Source organism: Athene cunicularia (assembly GCF_003259725.1).
Source record: "Athene cunicularia isolate RWA chromosome 1 unlocalized genomic scaffold, athCun1 chr1_part2, whole genome shotgun sequence".
NCBI classification, from domain to species: domain Eukaryota; kingdom Metazoa; phylum Chordata; class Aves; order Strigiformes; family Strigidae; genus Athene; species Athene cunicularia.
Window position 1 is genome coordinate 2,696,638 of NW_020799092.1, and position 18,227 is coordinate 2,714,864.

The following is an 18,227-nucleotide window of genomic DNA, read 5'->3' on the forward strand; positions in this document are numbered from 1 at the left end:
AGAGACTGCTCAGTCTGGGAAGACAGGAAAGAACACTGCTCAGGCAGTGGGAAGGCTATTCCTCAACATTCCTTTCAGCCCTTGGAATGGCACTGGCATGACTTACATCTGTTCTGGTTTATTTTTAAAGGGGTTGAATCCTATGAAGTTTTGAAGTTCACAGACAGCTTTTGTTTCATTACACCTGTTTATATTCTGTCTCCTCTCCCTGATCTGAGTAAGTCAGTGGGTTCTCCCTGACCAAGGTTGCAGACACATTATACCGAGAGAGGGATTTTTAAGGAGAGAATCTACAGAATTCAATCTTCAACAGCCTTTCAAAGTCTTTAGGGTATGCGATTGCTTTCACGTTATTCTGGGATGTCCATACTTCCTATAAGCTCATGCCTCCGTAGCACTATCTGGGCCAGAGGCAGTTCTGCTTTTCAGAATGCTTGGGGCTGAAAGCCTGTGATTCTGAAACAGGAAAACAGGACCAACCATGGAATTGCAGTCAGACAGGCAGGTGAATTGATAGGAAATCACAGCCACCTGTGGACAATGCCTTCAACACAGATCCTCCTCCCACTTTACCAATAATGGCTTCCTTCAGGCTCGATTCTACAGGCAAGATGTTCTTCTCCACCAGCTCCATGGGACCTGGCCTCTGCGCTATCTTCTCATTTAGGTCATCTGCCAGTCTGGCTCTCTTTAGCTTCAGCTGCTTAGCCTGCAAGGAGGGTTCAGCTGAGGTCTCTGTTCGGAGGAAAGTAAATAAAATGGCATCAATCCAGCAATGGTCAACCTATGCACTTCAGCAGTATTTTACTTCTGTCCAGAAAGGCAACTCTAGATAACGGTAGATAACTGTACAGAAAAATAGTTGCAGAGAACAACAGATAACTATGCACTATAAAGATTATATATTTAGTACTCCTTGTGACTCTAGAATAGGACAAATTCACTGTTTTCAAACTGACTCAGCCAATTCTTATTCATCTTTTCCCTTTCAGTTGTGTCCAAAGATGTGGTGCTCAGCAGCAGCCATAGTACTCTCTCTCTGAAACTGAGGTGTTCACTAATTAGATCAAATCTGCCTCACTCCCTCTTGGATATTTTACAGTGTGTTCCCTTAGTAGAAGAGCAATCCATGGTCATTCTATTTCACTGTTGCTCAGCTACATAAAATTGCACAATTTGAGTTCATATAAAGAGATTCTTCTGAGGATCTTCATGTAAGCAGAACTGAATAACTCCCAAGAAATCATGCAACAGGCATGACGTTCTGCCTGCTCCCAAGTCAAAGAAAGACTTGGGGACCAGAGACAAAATAGGAAGCTCTTAAATGAGTAATGACAATTAAGTTTATTGTGATGTTTTCCTGTGTAGTAAGTGCCATACCTTCCAGAATGTGCATCCTAACCAGCTCTGATCTCTCTGGCCGGGACCGGATTTTCCGTTTCAGATAATCCTCTGTCTACAGCAAAAATAGACAAGCAAGAACCAATTTCAGTTGATCGGACACAGGATCGAGGTAATCTTGGACAGCACAAACAAGAGAAAGAACCATCTTTAGTTGTTACTGAGATCTAAATAAACACAGAAGGGGCATATCTTCTGTCCCAGAGCACCCAGAGAATAGGCTTATTCTAAAGATGACCTTTTACCGTAATTGCCTCAGCCTAGCCATGCACTGTTGCACAGAACACAAACTGGAAGGGACTTCCTCAAGAGCTAAAGCCCTCTTTTCCCCTTTTAGGGAACATCAGTAACTTGTGTCAGGGTTAAATTCAAGACATTTATTTTTGCATGAAAGATAAATGCACTGGTTCCATTGTTCACAGCAAATACTTTCATATGCTGCTGGCATGCAGGGCTGACTTGTGGTTAGGGCATATATTTAAACAAATAAAAGAGTATGTTATTTGTTAAGCTAAAGACCCTATGCAGTCCCTTGGCAGGCACAATCTTAATGCTATGACAAGACTCATTTCATTTCTAGAGCTGCTTTAAGTTCTGTCTTTGGAGAATGCACTACAGAGCAATATACAGAGATGACCCTGTCTGGGCTGAGCATGTTACCCTCTACACAGCCCAGGAATGGGAATCTGGGAGCAGTGGGTAATGGACTGGTAAGTACTGGCCATCAGGATGGGCCTTCAGAGTAAATAAATATTAAAGTCACTCAGAAAACTGCACCATACTTGCTCAATTACCCACACCAAAATACTACCTTATTAAGAAGGTTTTAGGAAAAAGGAGGAGGAAGAAGCAAAAGCTTTTGGGACACTGGTCTTAATGCAAAGTCCACTGTTCCAATCATTCCACATTTTAAAGTGTTAACACTCCCTTACAGGTTTTAATCACACCTGTTATTTTTTTACTTATTTGATTTCACTTTTAAAACAAAACTTAGCCCAACAGGTTTTATTGCCCCCATCAGCTAATCAGACAAAAAACTATCCCCATAGGCCTTTTGAAGAACAGAAATCGTCAAGAAACCCCCCAGTTAGCAAAGGTGCTCTGTGACGCCTGACTTCCTCTTTCTATAGAGCCATTAGTCTGAGTGATTTCAGTATTACAAGATTTTGTGGGGGATCTTCTCTATTAAATTTTCAGTTTCTAATGTCCTAGATAAGTGCACATGCAGGTAACTGAGAAACCATACACTTTCTTCAAAGGTGGAACTGAGTTCCACATGATAGGTGCATTTAAGGGCAAAACAGACACCATAAAAATAAAAATGTAAAGTATATGGATAGGGAGGAAGCGTAATACCAGTGACTTCCAGAAAGATGACTCCAGGGGAAATCCAGGCACCATATTCAATGGTTTTTAGGCACAACTAGTTCACTGAGGGTTAACCACCACCACATACAAGCTAAAGAACACCCCATCCAATATATCTCTGACTACGTAGCACAGTATTACATCCAGAATATGAACAATTCCCTTCTGCATCTCATTAACAAATACAGGATGACCAAAACATACTACTCCTGACTTCCCCAAAACATTAAAGACAATATTGCATCTTACCCTGGCCCGCTCCAAACTCCTTCTTTGTTCATGAAATGCAGCTGGACTTTTCAGAGCTGTTGGGAGGAAAAAATTTAGAGAATTAATTAGAATGATGGAAGTTCTTTCACTGCACATCCCTTCAGGCCAACTAAGTTAGCAAATATACTGCAGCAACTGCCTCCTGCATCTTTCAACACACTGGACCAGATCTCCAGCTGGTATAAAGCAATGTGAATTGACATACTCCATTTGACAGCCCAGGAGCTACAGGAACTGACCTCAACTTTTTGTGGGCTGTTGTAGAGACTAATACTGGTACACTTCTAGCCAAACTAACCACCACTCGCAAAGTTGGATCCAACAACATGAGTCAAACCCAGACCCCCAACAAACGCCTGTTACAAGCTTCAACATAGAGTAAGATATCCAAGACCCTTAAGTAAGGGAATGGCACTGAAACACTGAAGAGATACATGAAATGGTTGGAAGGATGGGGGAGGATCCTAATGAACTGTAAATCCTCTTTTCTACCTTTTAATGTCAAAGGAAGATGCAAGTCTTTCCTTAATCTGCACCTGTGTTTTGTGTACATGCAAGGGCTGGTTGCAAATTCTGCAGGTCCACAAGACGTATATTGTTCCGTGTAAGAGAAACTATCATGAGAACAGGAACACTTGGACAGGAAAGTAAATCTGTCTGTTGACAGAAAACCAAGACTTGAGGAATTAACAGCAGCTCTCCATATAACAGACCTCCTCGCCCCCTCAGGCCCAGTATACATCCAGAGCCAAAATGGATCATGTTTTAAGAAACTGATCCTCTGCTGTCCAGGACCGTACTAACCCTGGAGGAATCTCTCACTCTGCCTGGCTCCTCTGGAGCACACAAAGCTCACGTCCCACAGTAAAACCAGAGAAAGAGGGTGACAACAGCGTCACTAGCTCCTCACAGTTTTCCCAAATCCACAAGTAACTTGATTTTTAAAACAATTGCATTGTGGCTTGTATTCAGAACTCGCTGAAGGGATCATATTTCTGAAATACTCATATTAAAACTGCCTGGTGAAGTTTCTAAATTACCATCAAGCTAAACAGCAAAGGTAAAAAACTTCAGCTTTAAAGGTAAGATGTAAGTCTTTTGAAGACAGAAATCTAAACTTGTACAGTTAGTACAAGTACTAGATCCAGCGTACTGCATCTAAGTCCTATGAAATACAGGCTACTCATATTATTTTTCACTTAAGACCAATGATTAAATATTTCTCAAATGTAACTTTATAATGAAATTTCCGAAGACTATTAAAAAATAAAAGCCTTTGAATAAATGCAATGTAAGAAACTACTTTTAATGCATGTGTAGACTTCTAAACTCTTTCCTACAGAATAAAATGGAGCAGCCAAACACAAAGTGTTAAGACAGACACACATTCCATGAAATATACACAGACTCACTCTAGGCTCACATCAATGGGGTAAAAAGTAGAATTTATTCCATATGCCAGGAACTCTGAACACACCAAGGCATCACAGGTGGGATTCAGACTACAGAAGTGAACGAAGAATAATTTGTAGAATAAATTAACAGTAATTGAAAACTCACCATAGTGAATGAGTGTACAGACCCCTACAATGATGGGGCAAACAGTTCATGTTCACATTAAAGATACTTTCATACAATCTGGTTATGGAGAGAGATCACCAGAGAAAGTTATGCAAGCTGTAAAATGGGAGTGCACCAATTGCACTTTGGGATAAACCAAAGCAAGGGTAGAGATATGGTTTTGCAATAACTGCAAAAATAATACAAAAAGCTTCACTGGCTAGCTAAGACATCAACTCCTGGGCAATCTGACTTCACTTTGGTGAAGAGCAAGCAACAAATGTTATTGGGAAATACCCTTTTCAAGCCACATGAACTGCTTGTGAATATGCACACACTTGAACTTAAACACCCATTTCTGTCATTGTATGCATATCACAGAAAAGTGAAATAAAAGTTCAGGTACACTTGGGCAAAGATACCATGCAATATATAAATTGATACAAAAATCTACCCTGGAGACAAGCAAATCATGACTTCTTCTCTTGAGTCTTCAAAAGCTCTCTACCACCAGAAAATGCAGGCATGGCAGTAATTCTTTACTCTCCCCTTCCTGCCTACCTCTGCCATCAGTAAGAGGCAGCACATGAACTTTAAGTGACATTTCCCTGACCATAGCAAATGGTCAAGAAAGTCAACTGCAGGAGCTCAGCTGATGTCACAGGTAGTCCAGGAAAATTCTTGCATACAGAAGAATGAAGCAAGAAGAAAAGAATCCCTGTGAAAAATAAAAGCCCTCACCCAAAACACATACATATTAAATAGTAAGTAATGCAAAACTGCTGCGGGAAGAATCTTGAGAAGAACAATTTCAGTCTCTCATGACTAGTCCTCTGGAAACAAGCACTGGGTTGTAGCTCTCTGGGCTGGCAACATGACAGAGGACTTCATATTCGACCTCTGAAAATGTCAAGAGGGCACAAATCCTTCACTGCTTCCCTCAGCATTCTAGGATGAAGCTGACATGCCAGAAGGGGGTGTCTATTGTAAAATCATACTCCATTCGAAGTTAACTAAGTCTTGCACATTTTTCTGGCTTTGAAATTACTACATAGTCCAGAGTTGTGGAGCAACTCTGTTAACTTTACTATAGCAAACAAACAAACAAAAAATCCGATGAAGAACTCTGAAGCAGTAAAGCTCTGGATAAGCTCTACAGGACACTCACAATGCAGACATGCCCCTTTCCCAGTTCCTACCACTGCCCTTCCCAGTCACTTGGTACTGATCCGGGCAAAACTATTGCTGTCCCCCATACCCCCTTCTGGCTTGCTCACCCAAGTGCTGCTTTATCCATTGCACTCAAAATTACCCATACTGACAAAGCTCTACTGTTCTCAGCCATATCAGCTATTCCGGCTCATTCTGAAGGGTTATGCAAATGAGGGGCTGAGCTGGTGGAGCAGAAGCAGTGGTAACCAGGTATGTATGGGGGCAGCACTTCTACTACTGACGCAGGATCCATGTCCACAGCCCTGAAGCAGCAGATATAACCACAGAAAACAGGGATGAAGAAACTCCAATCCCCTAATGATTTCTGACTGCACAGACTGGATAAGATATAATAAACTAGTCCTTACAGTGGTTTGTCTATCCTGTTCTTGGAGACCTCTTATGAAAAAATGCAATACCATTGCAGAGAAGTTATTCCAAGTACATAGATGTCCTTGCTATTTAAAAACCTTTCTGAATGTCTAATTTACATTTCCCTTCATACAATTTATACTCTTCATTCCCTGCCTTACCTGCAATGATTACACTGAACAATTTATTCTCTTCCTCTTTGCATCTATTCCTATATATTTGAAAACTTTGGTTTTTCTACAGTCTCATTACATAAAATGACCACAGCCAGTTGTTTCAACCTTCCCTTATAGATAACATTTTCCAGACTCTTCCTTGTTTACTCTCTTTTTGTCTCCTTCCATTTGATCTGCATTTTTATTGAAGTATAGTGTACAAAATTTGGTACATATTTTATACTAAAATTTATCAAATTTTATAGAGCTAAATGATAATTAAATAACACTTCTCAGTTATATGTCCCAGCCAGTTTTCCTCTGTGTACATAAAACACATAACATATTCACTTGTGCTTGGCTCACAAGCCGTGAAAGGTCTCCAATCCTCTTCTAGAAGATAGCTAGATAGGTAGAGTTGCTATCTAGCCATACATACAAAATGTAGAAACTCTGCATTTTTCTTTGTTCTGTATTTCTCAGTTTATCCAAATATTGAGAGTCCCAATCCTGTCCTCCCAGCCCACTAACCTGCAAGTTTAATAAATATGCACAGTTCCCTTGTTTACATCAAATTACTGAAAATACGGAATAGTATCATACGGACCTTCTCCCTCCCAACCCAAAAGGTCCTGCTCAACACATCCTACCAGTCTGACACCAAGTCTTTATTTCCAATACTGTTCTCTCACCACTTGCATACGCAGCCTCGAGTTGTCACAGCTTGCTTACAAAAACACCAGGCAAGCCTGTGACAAGCACCCTACTAAATCCAAGAAGTATAAAAAGACATTTAACACCCTGACTTCCTGGAGAGGCAGTTCAACAAATATTTAGTCTGGTGGTAGGTCCATCTTAAGCAACGACCTCTTTTTCCCTTCCCTCATGTCCCACTCATTTCTGCCTTGCAGCTGATTCTCCAATTGTACTCATACCACACAGGGAGCTGTACTAGGGAACTGTCAACATAAAGTAATTCCAGCACCTCCCCATGGCATGTGCCCCTCCCCAAAAAGAGGTACTAGTTAACTCACCTCAAATCCTTGACCTAGCTAACTGTGTGGCCAGCTTTGCCAGCAAAACTTTTAGTGAGCCCCGACAAGAATAGAGGTGATGCCAAAGGAAAAAAAAAAACAAATTGGCCAAACTACAATGGTATTATTAAGTGTTGAGAACTTCTGTTTTCCACTGTATGCAGAAAAAAAATCCTCTATATTTCTCTTCTACTACTCTGCTGAGATATTTGAGAATGTAGAAGTAACTTCTGCAATGCCCAATTTCAGTTAGGTATACCTTTTGACTGCCTTTCTGATTTTGTTTCTACATGATATGTGTATGGTATTTCATCATGAATATACTGCAGTGTCATTTCTGCCCTCATTCCTGTAGCTAGGCTTGGGACAAACCATGTTAGCACTCAGTTATGCTGACAAAACTGTTTGTAGACTCAGATCACAGCTGTTTTGAGAGAGCTATTTTAACCTGGATTGGTATGCTGGTTTACAGCATGGCTCCACAAAGAATAGTGTCAGCAGAACTGAGCAAAAACTGCCCTGCCAGACAAAGTCAGAAATGAGAGGCTGGGTTTAAGGCCAGTGCTGCAGCAGGAGCCCCCACGCTGCTGAACCACAGCCACCATGTCTTCGGATTGTCCCACCCACCTTAGGAAAACAGCCTGATGTTACAAATGGCTGAACAAGCACTTTAAATGCCTAGTGATAGAAGGGGCATCACTGACAGGGTTTGGGACAGCACAGTCCAGCAGGTGCCCTTCACTGAGCTGTACATACTTTTGTTCCACTTGGACAACCATCTGGCAATTTGCAACATCTACTGTTAGGAGCATGAGCTTTATCCCTCACCTTTAGATGACTGACAGGAGGATGTGATTTTCCTACCACAGATGGGCTGGCTAGCAAAGATCTAATGAAATTCCTACCACATACATCCTAGCTTTTTAGTCTCTCTGCTACTTGTTGTAGAGCATTTTGATGCTTCATCACCAGAATTCCTGAAGCGTTAGTATCTTTGTGGTCACTCCCTTAGCTACCATGAGAAATTTCCCTGGAGATCAATGATGCAACTGCTTTGTGTCTCCATCCTGCTTCAGAAATGTTTGCAGCTCTACATTGCAACTACTGTCCTTCTATCTGACCCCACAAAGCTAAGCAGCAGACACAGGACCATCAACAATGATGCACACCTTACCATACAAAGCACAGAGATGGAAATTGCTAATCTTTACTTCAAAGCAATGTATTAATTTCTATGAAATAGGGACCAAAACTGCAATGCATCAGTTCAGTGTCCCCTCAGCCCAAGGTGCATTATGAAGATGGCAATGAGTGAATGAAGGGAGATGCTGCTGCAAAGCATCAAACTGGTGCTGCTATAAACAGACTGAACCAAGGCCCAGGAATCAACCCCAAATCTCCAATATAACAGCAAAGACAAAAAGCTGAATAAAATAGTTTAAACGTTTCTGTTCAGGGTTTACCCTGCAGTGTACAAAACTAGAATTTAGCCTTGCAAAGCTTTCAAAGATAATCATAAGCAGATCTTCAAGTTCCTGTTATCTAGTGTGAGAAATCAGTAGAATCAGAATCAAATTCAGTCACTCTAAGAATGAAACACAGCAGGGGAAGGTGACTGACCCAGCTGCTGAGAAAGAGAAGTCAAAATATCTGTACACCCTGCATTCGCTTACACAGCCGACAGAAGACACCAAGGTTTGCAAGGAACTAAAAGGGAAGAAAGAAAGGCAAAAAGGTTTTCACAGGTCCTCACAGCTCAAATTTCTAGGAGGAGAGGCAGCTAAATGTTCTGCAATCAGTAAGATCACTATTGGAGGCTATCAGACATGTAGGCTGACAAAGGAGAGATGGCACATGAGCTTTCTTTGGCCATAGTATTTATCTAGCTTATCATAGACAACAAGGTGATATTTGAACTGCAAATCACTTGGCCAGACAACGTGCAATGCTTGAGAAAGGCTACAGCTAAATTCAAAACACTGAGTTAAGAATTCTGCTCTTCAGTTAGATCAGTTCCTGAGGGAAAGGTAAAATCTTCCTTTGCTATGACAAAGAGAAGCTCGTGTCATATCCAAACCCAACCTCAAACATGCTGACTTAATTCAAAACAGCAGAAGGCCTTCTGCTGCAGCTATTCACCCCTGCTCTCAGCCAAATTATAGTTTCTCTCTTGTTTACAAAGCTTTCGTAAAAAGATGAGATAACATGCTGCAAATAGGTTCGATGACTTCCTCTGTCGGTTCAGGGTGGGGCTCCCACCCCATAGCATTTGGTGTGTAGCATTTAGTTTGAGACACAAAACTTGAACCACAGAGCAAGGCAGTTGGCACTTTCTTCCTCCCTTAATCTTCACCCCACTTCCAAAAAACATTTTTCATTGCATGAAAGAAAAAAGTATCCAAAAACCGGGTCACATGCACAAAAGGAGCTGTCACCTTGCCAGTGGGACAGTATCAAAACAGTTATCAAATCTACGGGTGGCTATGGCTACAGTTTTGTGTCACAACACATTTACAGCAAATACAGATAATTTATAACCGACTCTGTCTATCACCATTAAGTACTGGCATTCAAAAGACTTGAATTGTCAAAAGACAATTCAAAAGATTGATTACCTAAATCCTGAAATGAAAAATAAAAAAGATAAAGCTTCATTACAGTTAGGATCATGCCACCTCCAAACTGAAGAGGAAAGACAGACAACAAACTTCTACTTGGAACCCTTTGATCCATGCATTCCTAGACCTGACTTCAAGCCTGCTTCTTGGATGGATAATCACCCTTTTGCAAACTCTTCTGACAACTTCACAGAGTGCCCAGGCTCGAGGAGGTGTGGGGGCCATGGGACAAAAAAGGAGAGACCATTCCCAGCCAACAATTAAGAATGATCCCAAGATGGCTGTGGGAATATGAAGAAAAAAAGCTGTATTACATTCCAGATTTTACTCTCCTGAATTATTATATTTCACTTGAAACTGGCAGAGTTAAATCTTTTATCACTGCAGTGTTCAAGGACTATTTGCAGTCTATAAAACCCCTGAGCATGGCCTCTTCTGTCTACAGCTTCAGAAAGGGCAAACAGCACATTTCCATTACTAACACAAGGAACTCTCCTACTCCAACCAAGCCTTATTAATCACAGATGATATAAACACATCAAAAACAAACACAGGCAGCTATCTAAAAATATAAACAAGCCAGGTGCAGTTATGAGGCCCCTGACCATAAGGCTCTCAGCTTAAATGTATGGACTCCTTCTCCACACAAAGCCTCAAGGCTTTGAAACTGTGCTTCAAGAGAAGAGATCAAAGAACCAGCAAATAATTCCTGGGAGACAAGTTACAGGTAGATGATCAAATTAAAGTAAAACCAGTTACAGATTTGTGCTACATGCTACAAACAGAAACACAGCTACAAATGTCCTCTACAGCTTTTGTTTGCTTTATAGCACCTGCTTAGTGTTCCAGCCTTACTCTCAGAGCGTAACATCAAGTACATCAAAAGTCTCACTGCAGCCTCTATATTTGAGGTTCCATTCTGTATACAACAAACCAGGAAACAATAAGGTTTCAGAGGTCAATGGGATATTAAAAAATAGGGGTTTTTTTTAGATCTTAAAGACTTCACAGGGTTGGACATTTAATTAAACAAGTCTGGGAGTAAAAATATTTACAGTCCACACATTTGTTTTTAACTCCTTATCCTAAATGAAAGTAAATGAAAGTACAGTTTCAGCTTGTTTTGTGGAAAAAAGGTATGAAAGTGAAGCAGACACCAATGGGCAGAAGAGCAGACACCAGATAGCAGGGAAGTAAAAGTCTGTATTTTTGTTTTGTTACTACAAATATATTCCAAAATCTATAGGGAACATCACTACAAAGACGATATGTAAAGCAACAAGAGAACGACAGGAACATATATGCAGCAGAGGTATGCAAAGCAGGAAGAGCTCTTTCAGGGTGTTAAAGCTATTGGTTTATCTGCAGTTCAAATATAATACACACAATCTTGAGATGTCAACTGTACAGCCACACTGCAACACTTCCAAATCAGTAAAACTCCATGTAGGCATAGCAGTTCATCTTCTATCCTAGCCTTTATGTAGAAGATTAAATATTGTTGAGATGTTAAGAATTGCACCTGAAGTTATCAGCATGACTGTAGAACAGCTCCTGCCATGAAAAATGTTGCTCATGTAGATAACTGTGTATGTTTCAACAGGTTTCCTCTCCTTTCTTTGACATACATGAAAAGAAGCTCCTATTTCACAGTTAACAGTTAAACAATTTATAAAGTCAGGTCTTTTGAGTTTTGACATCATTTAATATGTTCTGCTGTACCTGTTGTTTCTAACAGGAACAAGAAGTTGACTATATCCTCAAATGACAGGTCTCCTTCAACTACTGCCCCATACACTATATTGACAAGTTTCAGGTTTAAAACTGGCAGCTTAACAAGTAAATATGAACATGATTAAATACAGAGCTATGCAATTAAGTTGGAAGTGCATAATCTTTATCAACCAAATTATTTTTATAAAATTGAGAAGAGCTTAGACTATCAGGTGAAGGCTAAAGCAGCAATACCATTTTTAACTACCCTACAGAAACACAAGTATGGCCAAATTTTGGGGTTGAGATGTTAAAGTCTAGAGACATGGTTTAACTTTAGAAACTCAAAGGTGGCAAAAATTTTGCTTCCTGAAATCAATACCTCCTGTGATGGTAGCAGTGCTGGATGCAGAAGACCAGTTATAAGATTTGCCTAAGTGATGATCAACATTGATATGCCAAAGCATAACCTGTGTTCTGTATCCTCAAATCACTAAGTGTCCCCAGTAAATGGCAACTCCTTTAGAATTTATTCTAAGCGATGTCTCACAGCCCCCCAAAAGCAAATACTGTATTTTAGTTTTATAACAAATATTAAATTTTCTCCATTAACCTTATGGCTACAAAATACAGCTAGTGATACTGAGAGGCCTAATGAGATTACAATCATTACAATGCCTGCTGTATTACAATCATTCCTAATCATGTGACATATTGCAACTGAACTACAGCATGCTCCCCTGGTGTAGTCCAGAAATAAAATACACACTCCTCAGGTAAGTCTAAAACCCAGCAGCACAAGATTCACAAATCCTGTATTCTAAAATATGCTGAAGAAACTAACAGGCTGCATGTCGAAGCAGAAAACTGCATCAGAGCATTGGCAATACAGACCTATAGAGTGGAAACAGCTCAGCACCTGTAAAAACAGTCACATTAGAAAAACAGCACAAACTCCACCCTTTTTGGATTCTAAATATGTTCATATATACTGCATCCTGGAACACAAACATACAGTCAGGGTAGTTGGATGTGGGCACAAAAACTGGCAAACATCAGATACACTGAAGCAAAAAAGCAGCTCCTGGAAATTCTCTTGTACTGCAGCCACCTTCTTTTAGCTTTCAGTCCAGATGATGCCCTTTTCAAAGGCTGCCTGTGTCATCTTTCAGATATTCACAAAGTGCTATAGAGCAACAAAAGGCACATTCCCAGAAATTATTTTCAACTTATATTTTGCCTGCTTAAGTGAATCTGATGGTCACAACAGCAGCTTTCTTGCAGGACTGTGCCAAATGACCTTGCATGCTTGCCTATATTTTGTGTTTGCAGCCAGAAGCCAAAGATCACAATCCTGATGGATAAAACAATGGACATATGAAGCTTTAAACTTGCACAAGAGAAAAAGCACAACATATTTGCAAAGCAGAGTATTGCTACATTTGCCAAATGTCTTTCCCCTAAAAATTTTTGCTGTTTTAGTTGAAGATGCTTTTCACGCATCTTTCTACTCAGATGCACATTAACTACTGTTTTAAACATTCTTCTCAAGGGTGGAAAACTGGGTGCTTAATATTCCCCAAAAAACCTTACAATAGCTGTAATCTTTAAATTCAACACTAAAAACTGACAGCATCTGACTGTTCTTCTACAGCATGACAGAATTCAAAGAGTCGAGCACAGACAGATTTTGTTTAGCTTTCATTTTATGAGAAGATGAAAATCACCTCTACATAGCTGCAAAAAAAAAATCTAAGCAGCAAAAAACCTTGTCTATTTGCAGAAAATAGGCCAAAATCTGAATAAATATGAAAATGCAATTCTTTTTTCTAGATACAGTCCTTCTAGCTCAAACCACAGGTATGTCAGATGCAGATGAAGACTTGCTTTCCACCTCTTTTCTATGGGCAATTGAGAATTTTAATCTTCAACTAATGAATACTAGCAAAACGTTACACAAAATGGTAAGAGAAAAGCAAGAAGAATTAATGAAGCATAAAAGCCAATTCTTTTGAATACTCTGTCACTGCTTATAAGTGCTTTAATTTTTACTACACTACACTAATCTTTTAGTGAAGCATAGCCCTACTCTAGGTGGCTGGTGGGTTGGAAATGTTATTCAAGCGAGATTAAGTGTACTTGGTAAAAAAATGTTGAAACATTTGCCTTTCCTCTCTACCATATAAACAAAATTCCACACAGAACAAAGTAAGCAATTCCCAGCTCTGTTCTGAACAGGCAAAGCAAGAGTGGTGTGACTCTCACTCTCACTTTAATGTGACATAAATGTGTCTTCTCCCACTCCTCAGGTTTACAGTGCCCAAAAACCTTGTTTTGATGGAAGCCTGAAATAATTTCTCTTTTAGGGCACCAAGCAGAATCTAAACACCATGTAAGACTTATATTGCAGTCAGGAGAACCAAACATACCAAAGTGAGTTTGCACACTAGATAGCTTTAAATGTAAAACAAAAACTTTTACTTCTCCTACAATTGGTTCATGGATTTTTGCACGTCTGTTTGTCTATAAGATCCAAGAACTAATCTGTATTAAAGACTAATCTAAATGAACACGTACGATAGCACAGTAAGCTGTGGTGTGGTGAAGTGTGGTGAAGCTGAAGTGTGGTGCCAGACAAGTTGTAGTCTGGTCTCATGGACTGAATGCATATTAGCTGTAGGCAGAATATTTTCCAGTTTACTTTTATCTCAATTTAATCCAACTCTCAAACTTCATTTCATAGTGCAAAGCAAGGTACAGTAGGCAGATGCAATTAAGAGTTTTACTTCAAAAGCACCTTCCTGACACAAGCTATAATGCTAATGTAGATACAACCACAACCACCACAATTCTTTCAAAGAGTGTTAAGGCTCTCCAGATGGAAAATAAAGGCCAGGAGCCAACAAAGATTTCACATGGAAAGAGCACTCTGGTTCATTTAATTCAACACCAAACCATCCTCTGGATTCCCACTCTTAAGTTTTGTTAAATCATCCTAGAAGACTATGTGGGGCTTGGTTCCTGACTAACAAAGAGGGAGACATGGAGCCCAGTATAGCCATGTTTAGTAGCAGATGACAGAGGAACAAGATTAAGTACCTAAATGTTTTCGCAGACAGGGGGTACAGGGCAGAGAGATGAAAGAAAACAAGATACCTGCACACTCCCAGGAGTAAGTAAAAACATCTATTCTGAACTGCTGAAAGTAGAAGGTTTCAGCTGTCACGGCTCTGAGACACCTTCAGGAGGAACATGGCCCTAGACATCCTCTGTACTACTTATATTAAAAATGGGACTTTTGCTTTTAGTATCACAATTTATCTCACATCTGATTATCTCATTAAAAATGGCACAGGCAAATAATGTTTTAAATATTTCTCTATGTGTGGTTATTTCCAGTTGGCAAGTATGGGTAAATGATACCATGACTTGGAGGGAACTAATTTTAAATTATATTTAGAACAGATCTGCTAAGGTGTTTTTTCTCCATTGCAGAAAGGGCCTTTTCATGTGTTGCTAGTATTTACACAACAATATTTCATGAAGTGTTCTTCTTTGGTCCGTCATAAAATTCACATGTAAGACACATAAATGAAGGGCTCAAGTCTGCAAAGACTAGTTATTTAAGCTATATTTTAAGCAAATTTAAGAACTACTAATTGGGTGCCTTACTTGCATTACTTGCAAGTGCCTCATTTTCAAAGGGCCCATAAAACAGACCCCTTTCAGGAATCACAAGTCTGACCAACCACACTTTGAAGAAAGCCAGTACCAAACATAAGTTAATACAGTATTTGCATAAATATCCACCTAAAGCAGGAGACCACAAAGAAGTCAGGAACATTTTCTTCTGGGAAGCATTAGTAAAAGGGCACAGTAACTGGGACAGCAGTCTTTCATCCAAAAGCAAGTAAATGTGTTCTGTAGAAGCACATATATGAGTTCTCCAGGTAAAAATAAGAACACAGGCACGATGTGCTATGTCCAGATAGGAGAATCTTTCCTTTTTGATTTGGTAATAGAATTTAAAGTAGGGGTCCCAAAAACATCTTGAGCATGTCACTGCCGTCCAGTGAGCCACTTCGGCTGGCAGAGTGCTGCTGACAGGTTCTCTTCATTCAGAGAGCGAGCTGACAGACTAACCTTAACGCCTTTAGCAAATCTAAGTCACATCACTGTGTCGTATTACAGTGTGCATCCCAGAAATAGAACGAATGAGAAACTCCTCATTACTACACTATCTTCAAGTAAGGTTTCTGAAATGGGGGGGAAGTTTTTGAAAGAAGAAAACATACCCCTGATCCATTGCCCTTTACTAAAGCTGTTAAGGGACACTTGAGAGGACCTCAAAAATAAAGCATTTGCTTCAAATTCATTACCTGTAAGCCATCTAGCTTGGAGGTACCAAAGCATGTAAAAACTATTTCTCAGGTATCTTTTTGCATTTTAGGGGGGAAGGAGAGGAACAAAACAAAAAAAATACCTTCTCCAACACTAACCCAACAGTAAATTCATTAAAGCTTGGCATTAGGGTATATCCTGATGTGTCCATCCAAAAAAGCAGAAGTTCTCTCGCTCCACAGATTTTGCCTTTCCCTATTGAAGAGAATGGCTGACGTCCACAGGGCTCTTTCTACCTACAAACATGAAACAGGACCCCTTGTTGCTTAATATCTTGTATGCACTGCCTGTCTTCAGTGGGTCTATGGAACATGTACGTACAAAGTTTCAACTGCCTCAGAGGTCTGGGGAGCTGACAAACAAGAACAGAAACTGCAGAGGCAGGAAGCCTGATGAAAGAGTGATTACCAGCATGCGTCAAGTATATAAGGCACTTCTAATATAGTATGTTCTCCAGAAGAATCTTGTGTAGTGTGATCAAATATAAACATTGGTTTGGAGTACAGTTATACTTGAGGCCATTACTCTCTTCCTCAGTAACAGAGGTGGCCCTATACCTAGCGTACCAACTCATCAGAAGGACCAAGTTGGGTGGGCCAGGGTGGGGCTCTTCATATGTGAGGTTTTTAATGCAGAAACAGAGAATCTGATATTTCAGATCATACATGTAACCATTCTCCACTCAAAAACCTGCATATATCACCAAGAAAAGAATTTAAGTGACACTTACGCGGCATGATCCCTTGGCTCACCAGCTCCTCCCTTGTTCGTCGCTGCTGGAGCTTCAACTGCAGCACTGCGTGACAGCAGAGAGAGAGAAGAGGAGGAAACCCATCAGTACAAGAAACAACTGAAGAGACATTTTCAAACACATCTTGTTTTCTTCTTTAGATGTCAAGGTGGAACGAAAACATCCCCCTCCCACCCTGCTCCCCTGCCCCAGTGCAATTGCAGAAGTGGCCTTCAGCAGTCAGGTTTCCGTATTCTGCTGCAGGCAACAGGGAGAGGAAGTTGCGCAGGGTCTTGGCAGGGTGATAAAAATCCACAAAGCCAGGCCTGTTTCTCAATTCTTTCTAGAGCACCAACTTCTTTCCAAACCATTAATATTAAAAAATAAACAGCGGCTGACAGTCCTTCAATAAATACATAGTGACACACCAGCTGCTAATGAGCCCTGAAAAGTCTAATTACCATGTGCAGATTAAATTGATATGACAAAATTATTGGTCATTACTCTAAATTACAAAGCTAATTTCCTTCCTCAACTCAGAAATTCACCTTCAGACACGTCTCACAAAAGTGAAATATCATGGATATATCTAGAAGTGTCCTTGTTCCACAGCAAAAGGAATACCCTATCACTAGGATTTTTCCTATTTATTTTAGCTTAAGAGAACATACACTTGACCTGTGTGAAATGGAATTATCTGGTTTTATTTTTAATACAGACTTCTGGAATAGTCATATTTCCACATTTAGATTATAACAAGTTTCCCTTTAAACTATACAATCAAAACAACATTCTAGAGATTGTTCTTACAGTCAAAGGCAGCTTCCATATGAAAGGGACCTTTCAAAACTGAAGAAAAAAAATCACGTGCATGTGTGCACACACACATACAACAATTCAGGAAAACCTGAGTGAGCATCAATAGATACTGACATCCATCTGCAGTCAAGCCCAAGCTCTAAACTTTATTATAAAATGAATGGCATGGCATCTTCCCTGTTTTAATTTCAATTTCCTTGTCTGTCTGTTGTATCATCCACATAAGAGAAGTCCACACAAATGTAGTGAAACCACCAGAGAGCAAAACTGCTCTACAGTCTAACTATATAATCAACACACGCTTCTTTTCTCAAGTACTTTGTCCAATACATTCATTTCATACATTATATCCAAATTTATACTGTACACTCTTTAAAATAGGGATCAAAAAATTTAAGAAGATGCCACTGTCTACTTACACACATCATCACAATTTACCTGTTTCTTTCAACCTCCTATTTGCAGCTTGCATTTGACTAAGATACATCTTCCCATAAGGGTTCTGGTCTTCATATGATGTTAACAAGAGATCCATCTCTTCCTTCGTTGTTTGCACAGTAGCTAATCACCTTCA

The 18,227-nt window shown here is 39.9% G+C and overlaps 1 protein-coding gene across 2 annotated transcripts in view; it reads right to left on the bottom strand.

Annotated features, from left to right (window-relative positions):
- The window catches only part of MRTFA (myocardin related transcription factor A), a 47,860-nt gene that overhangs the window by 12,638 nt on the left and 16,995 nt on the right, over positions 1–18,227 (bottom strand). For both annotated transcript variants that reach the window (XM_026840981.1, XM_026840982.1), the window contains exons 2-5: positions 16,835–16,900; positions 3,019–3,074; positions 1,381–1,456; positions 574–735 (exon numbers count right to left, since the gene is read on the bottom strand). In XM_026840981.1, the coding sequence (XP_026696782.1) occupies positions 574–735; positions 1,381–1,456; positions 3,019–3,074; positions 16,835–16,900 (360 nt within the window). The remainder of the gene's footprint in view (positions 1–573; positions 736–1,380; positions 1,457–3,018; positions 3,075–16,834; positions 16,901–18,227) is intronic.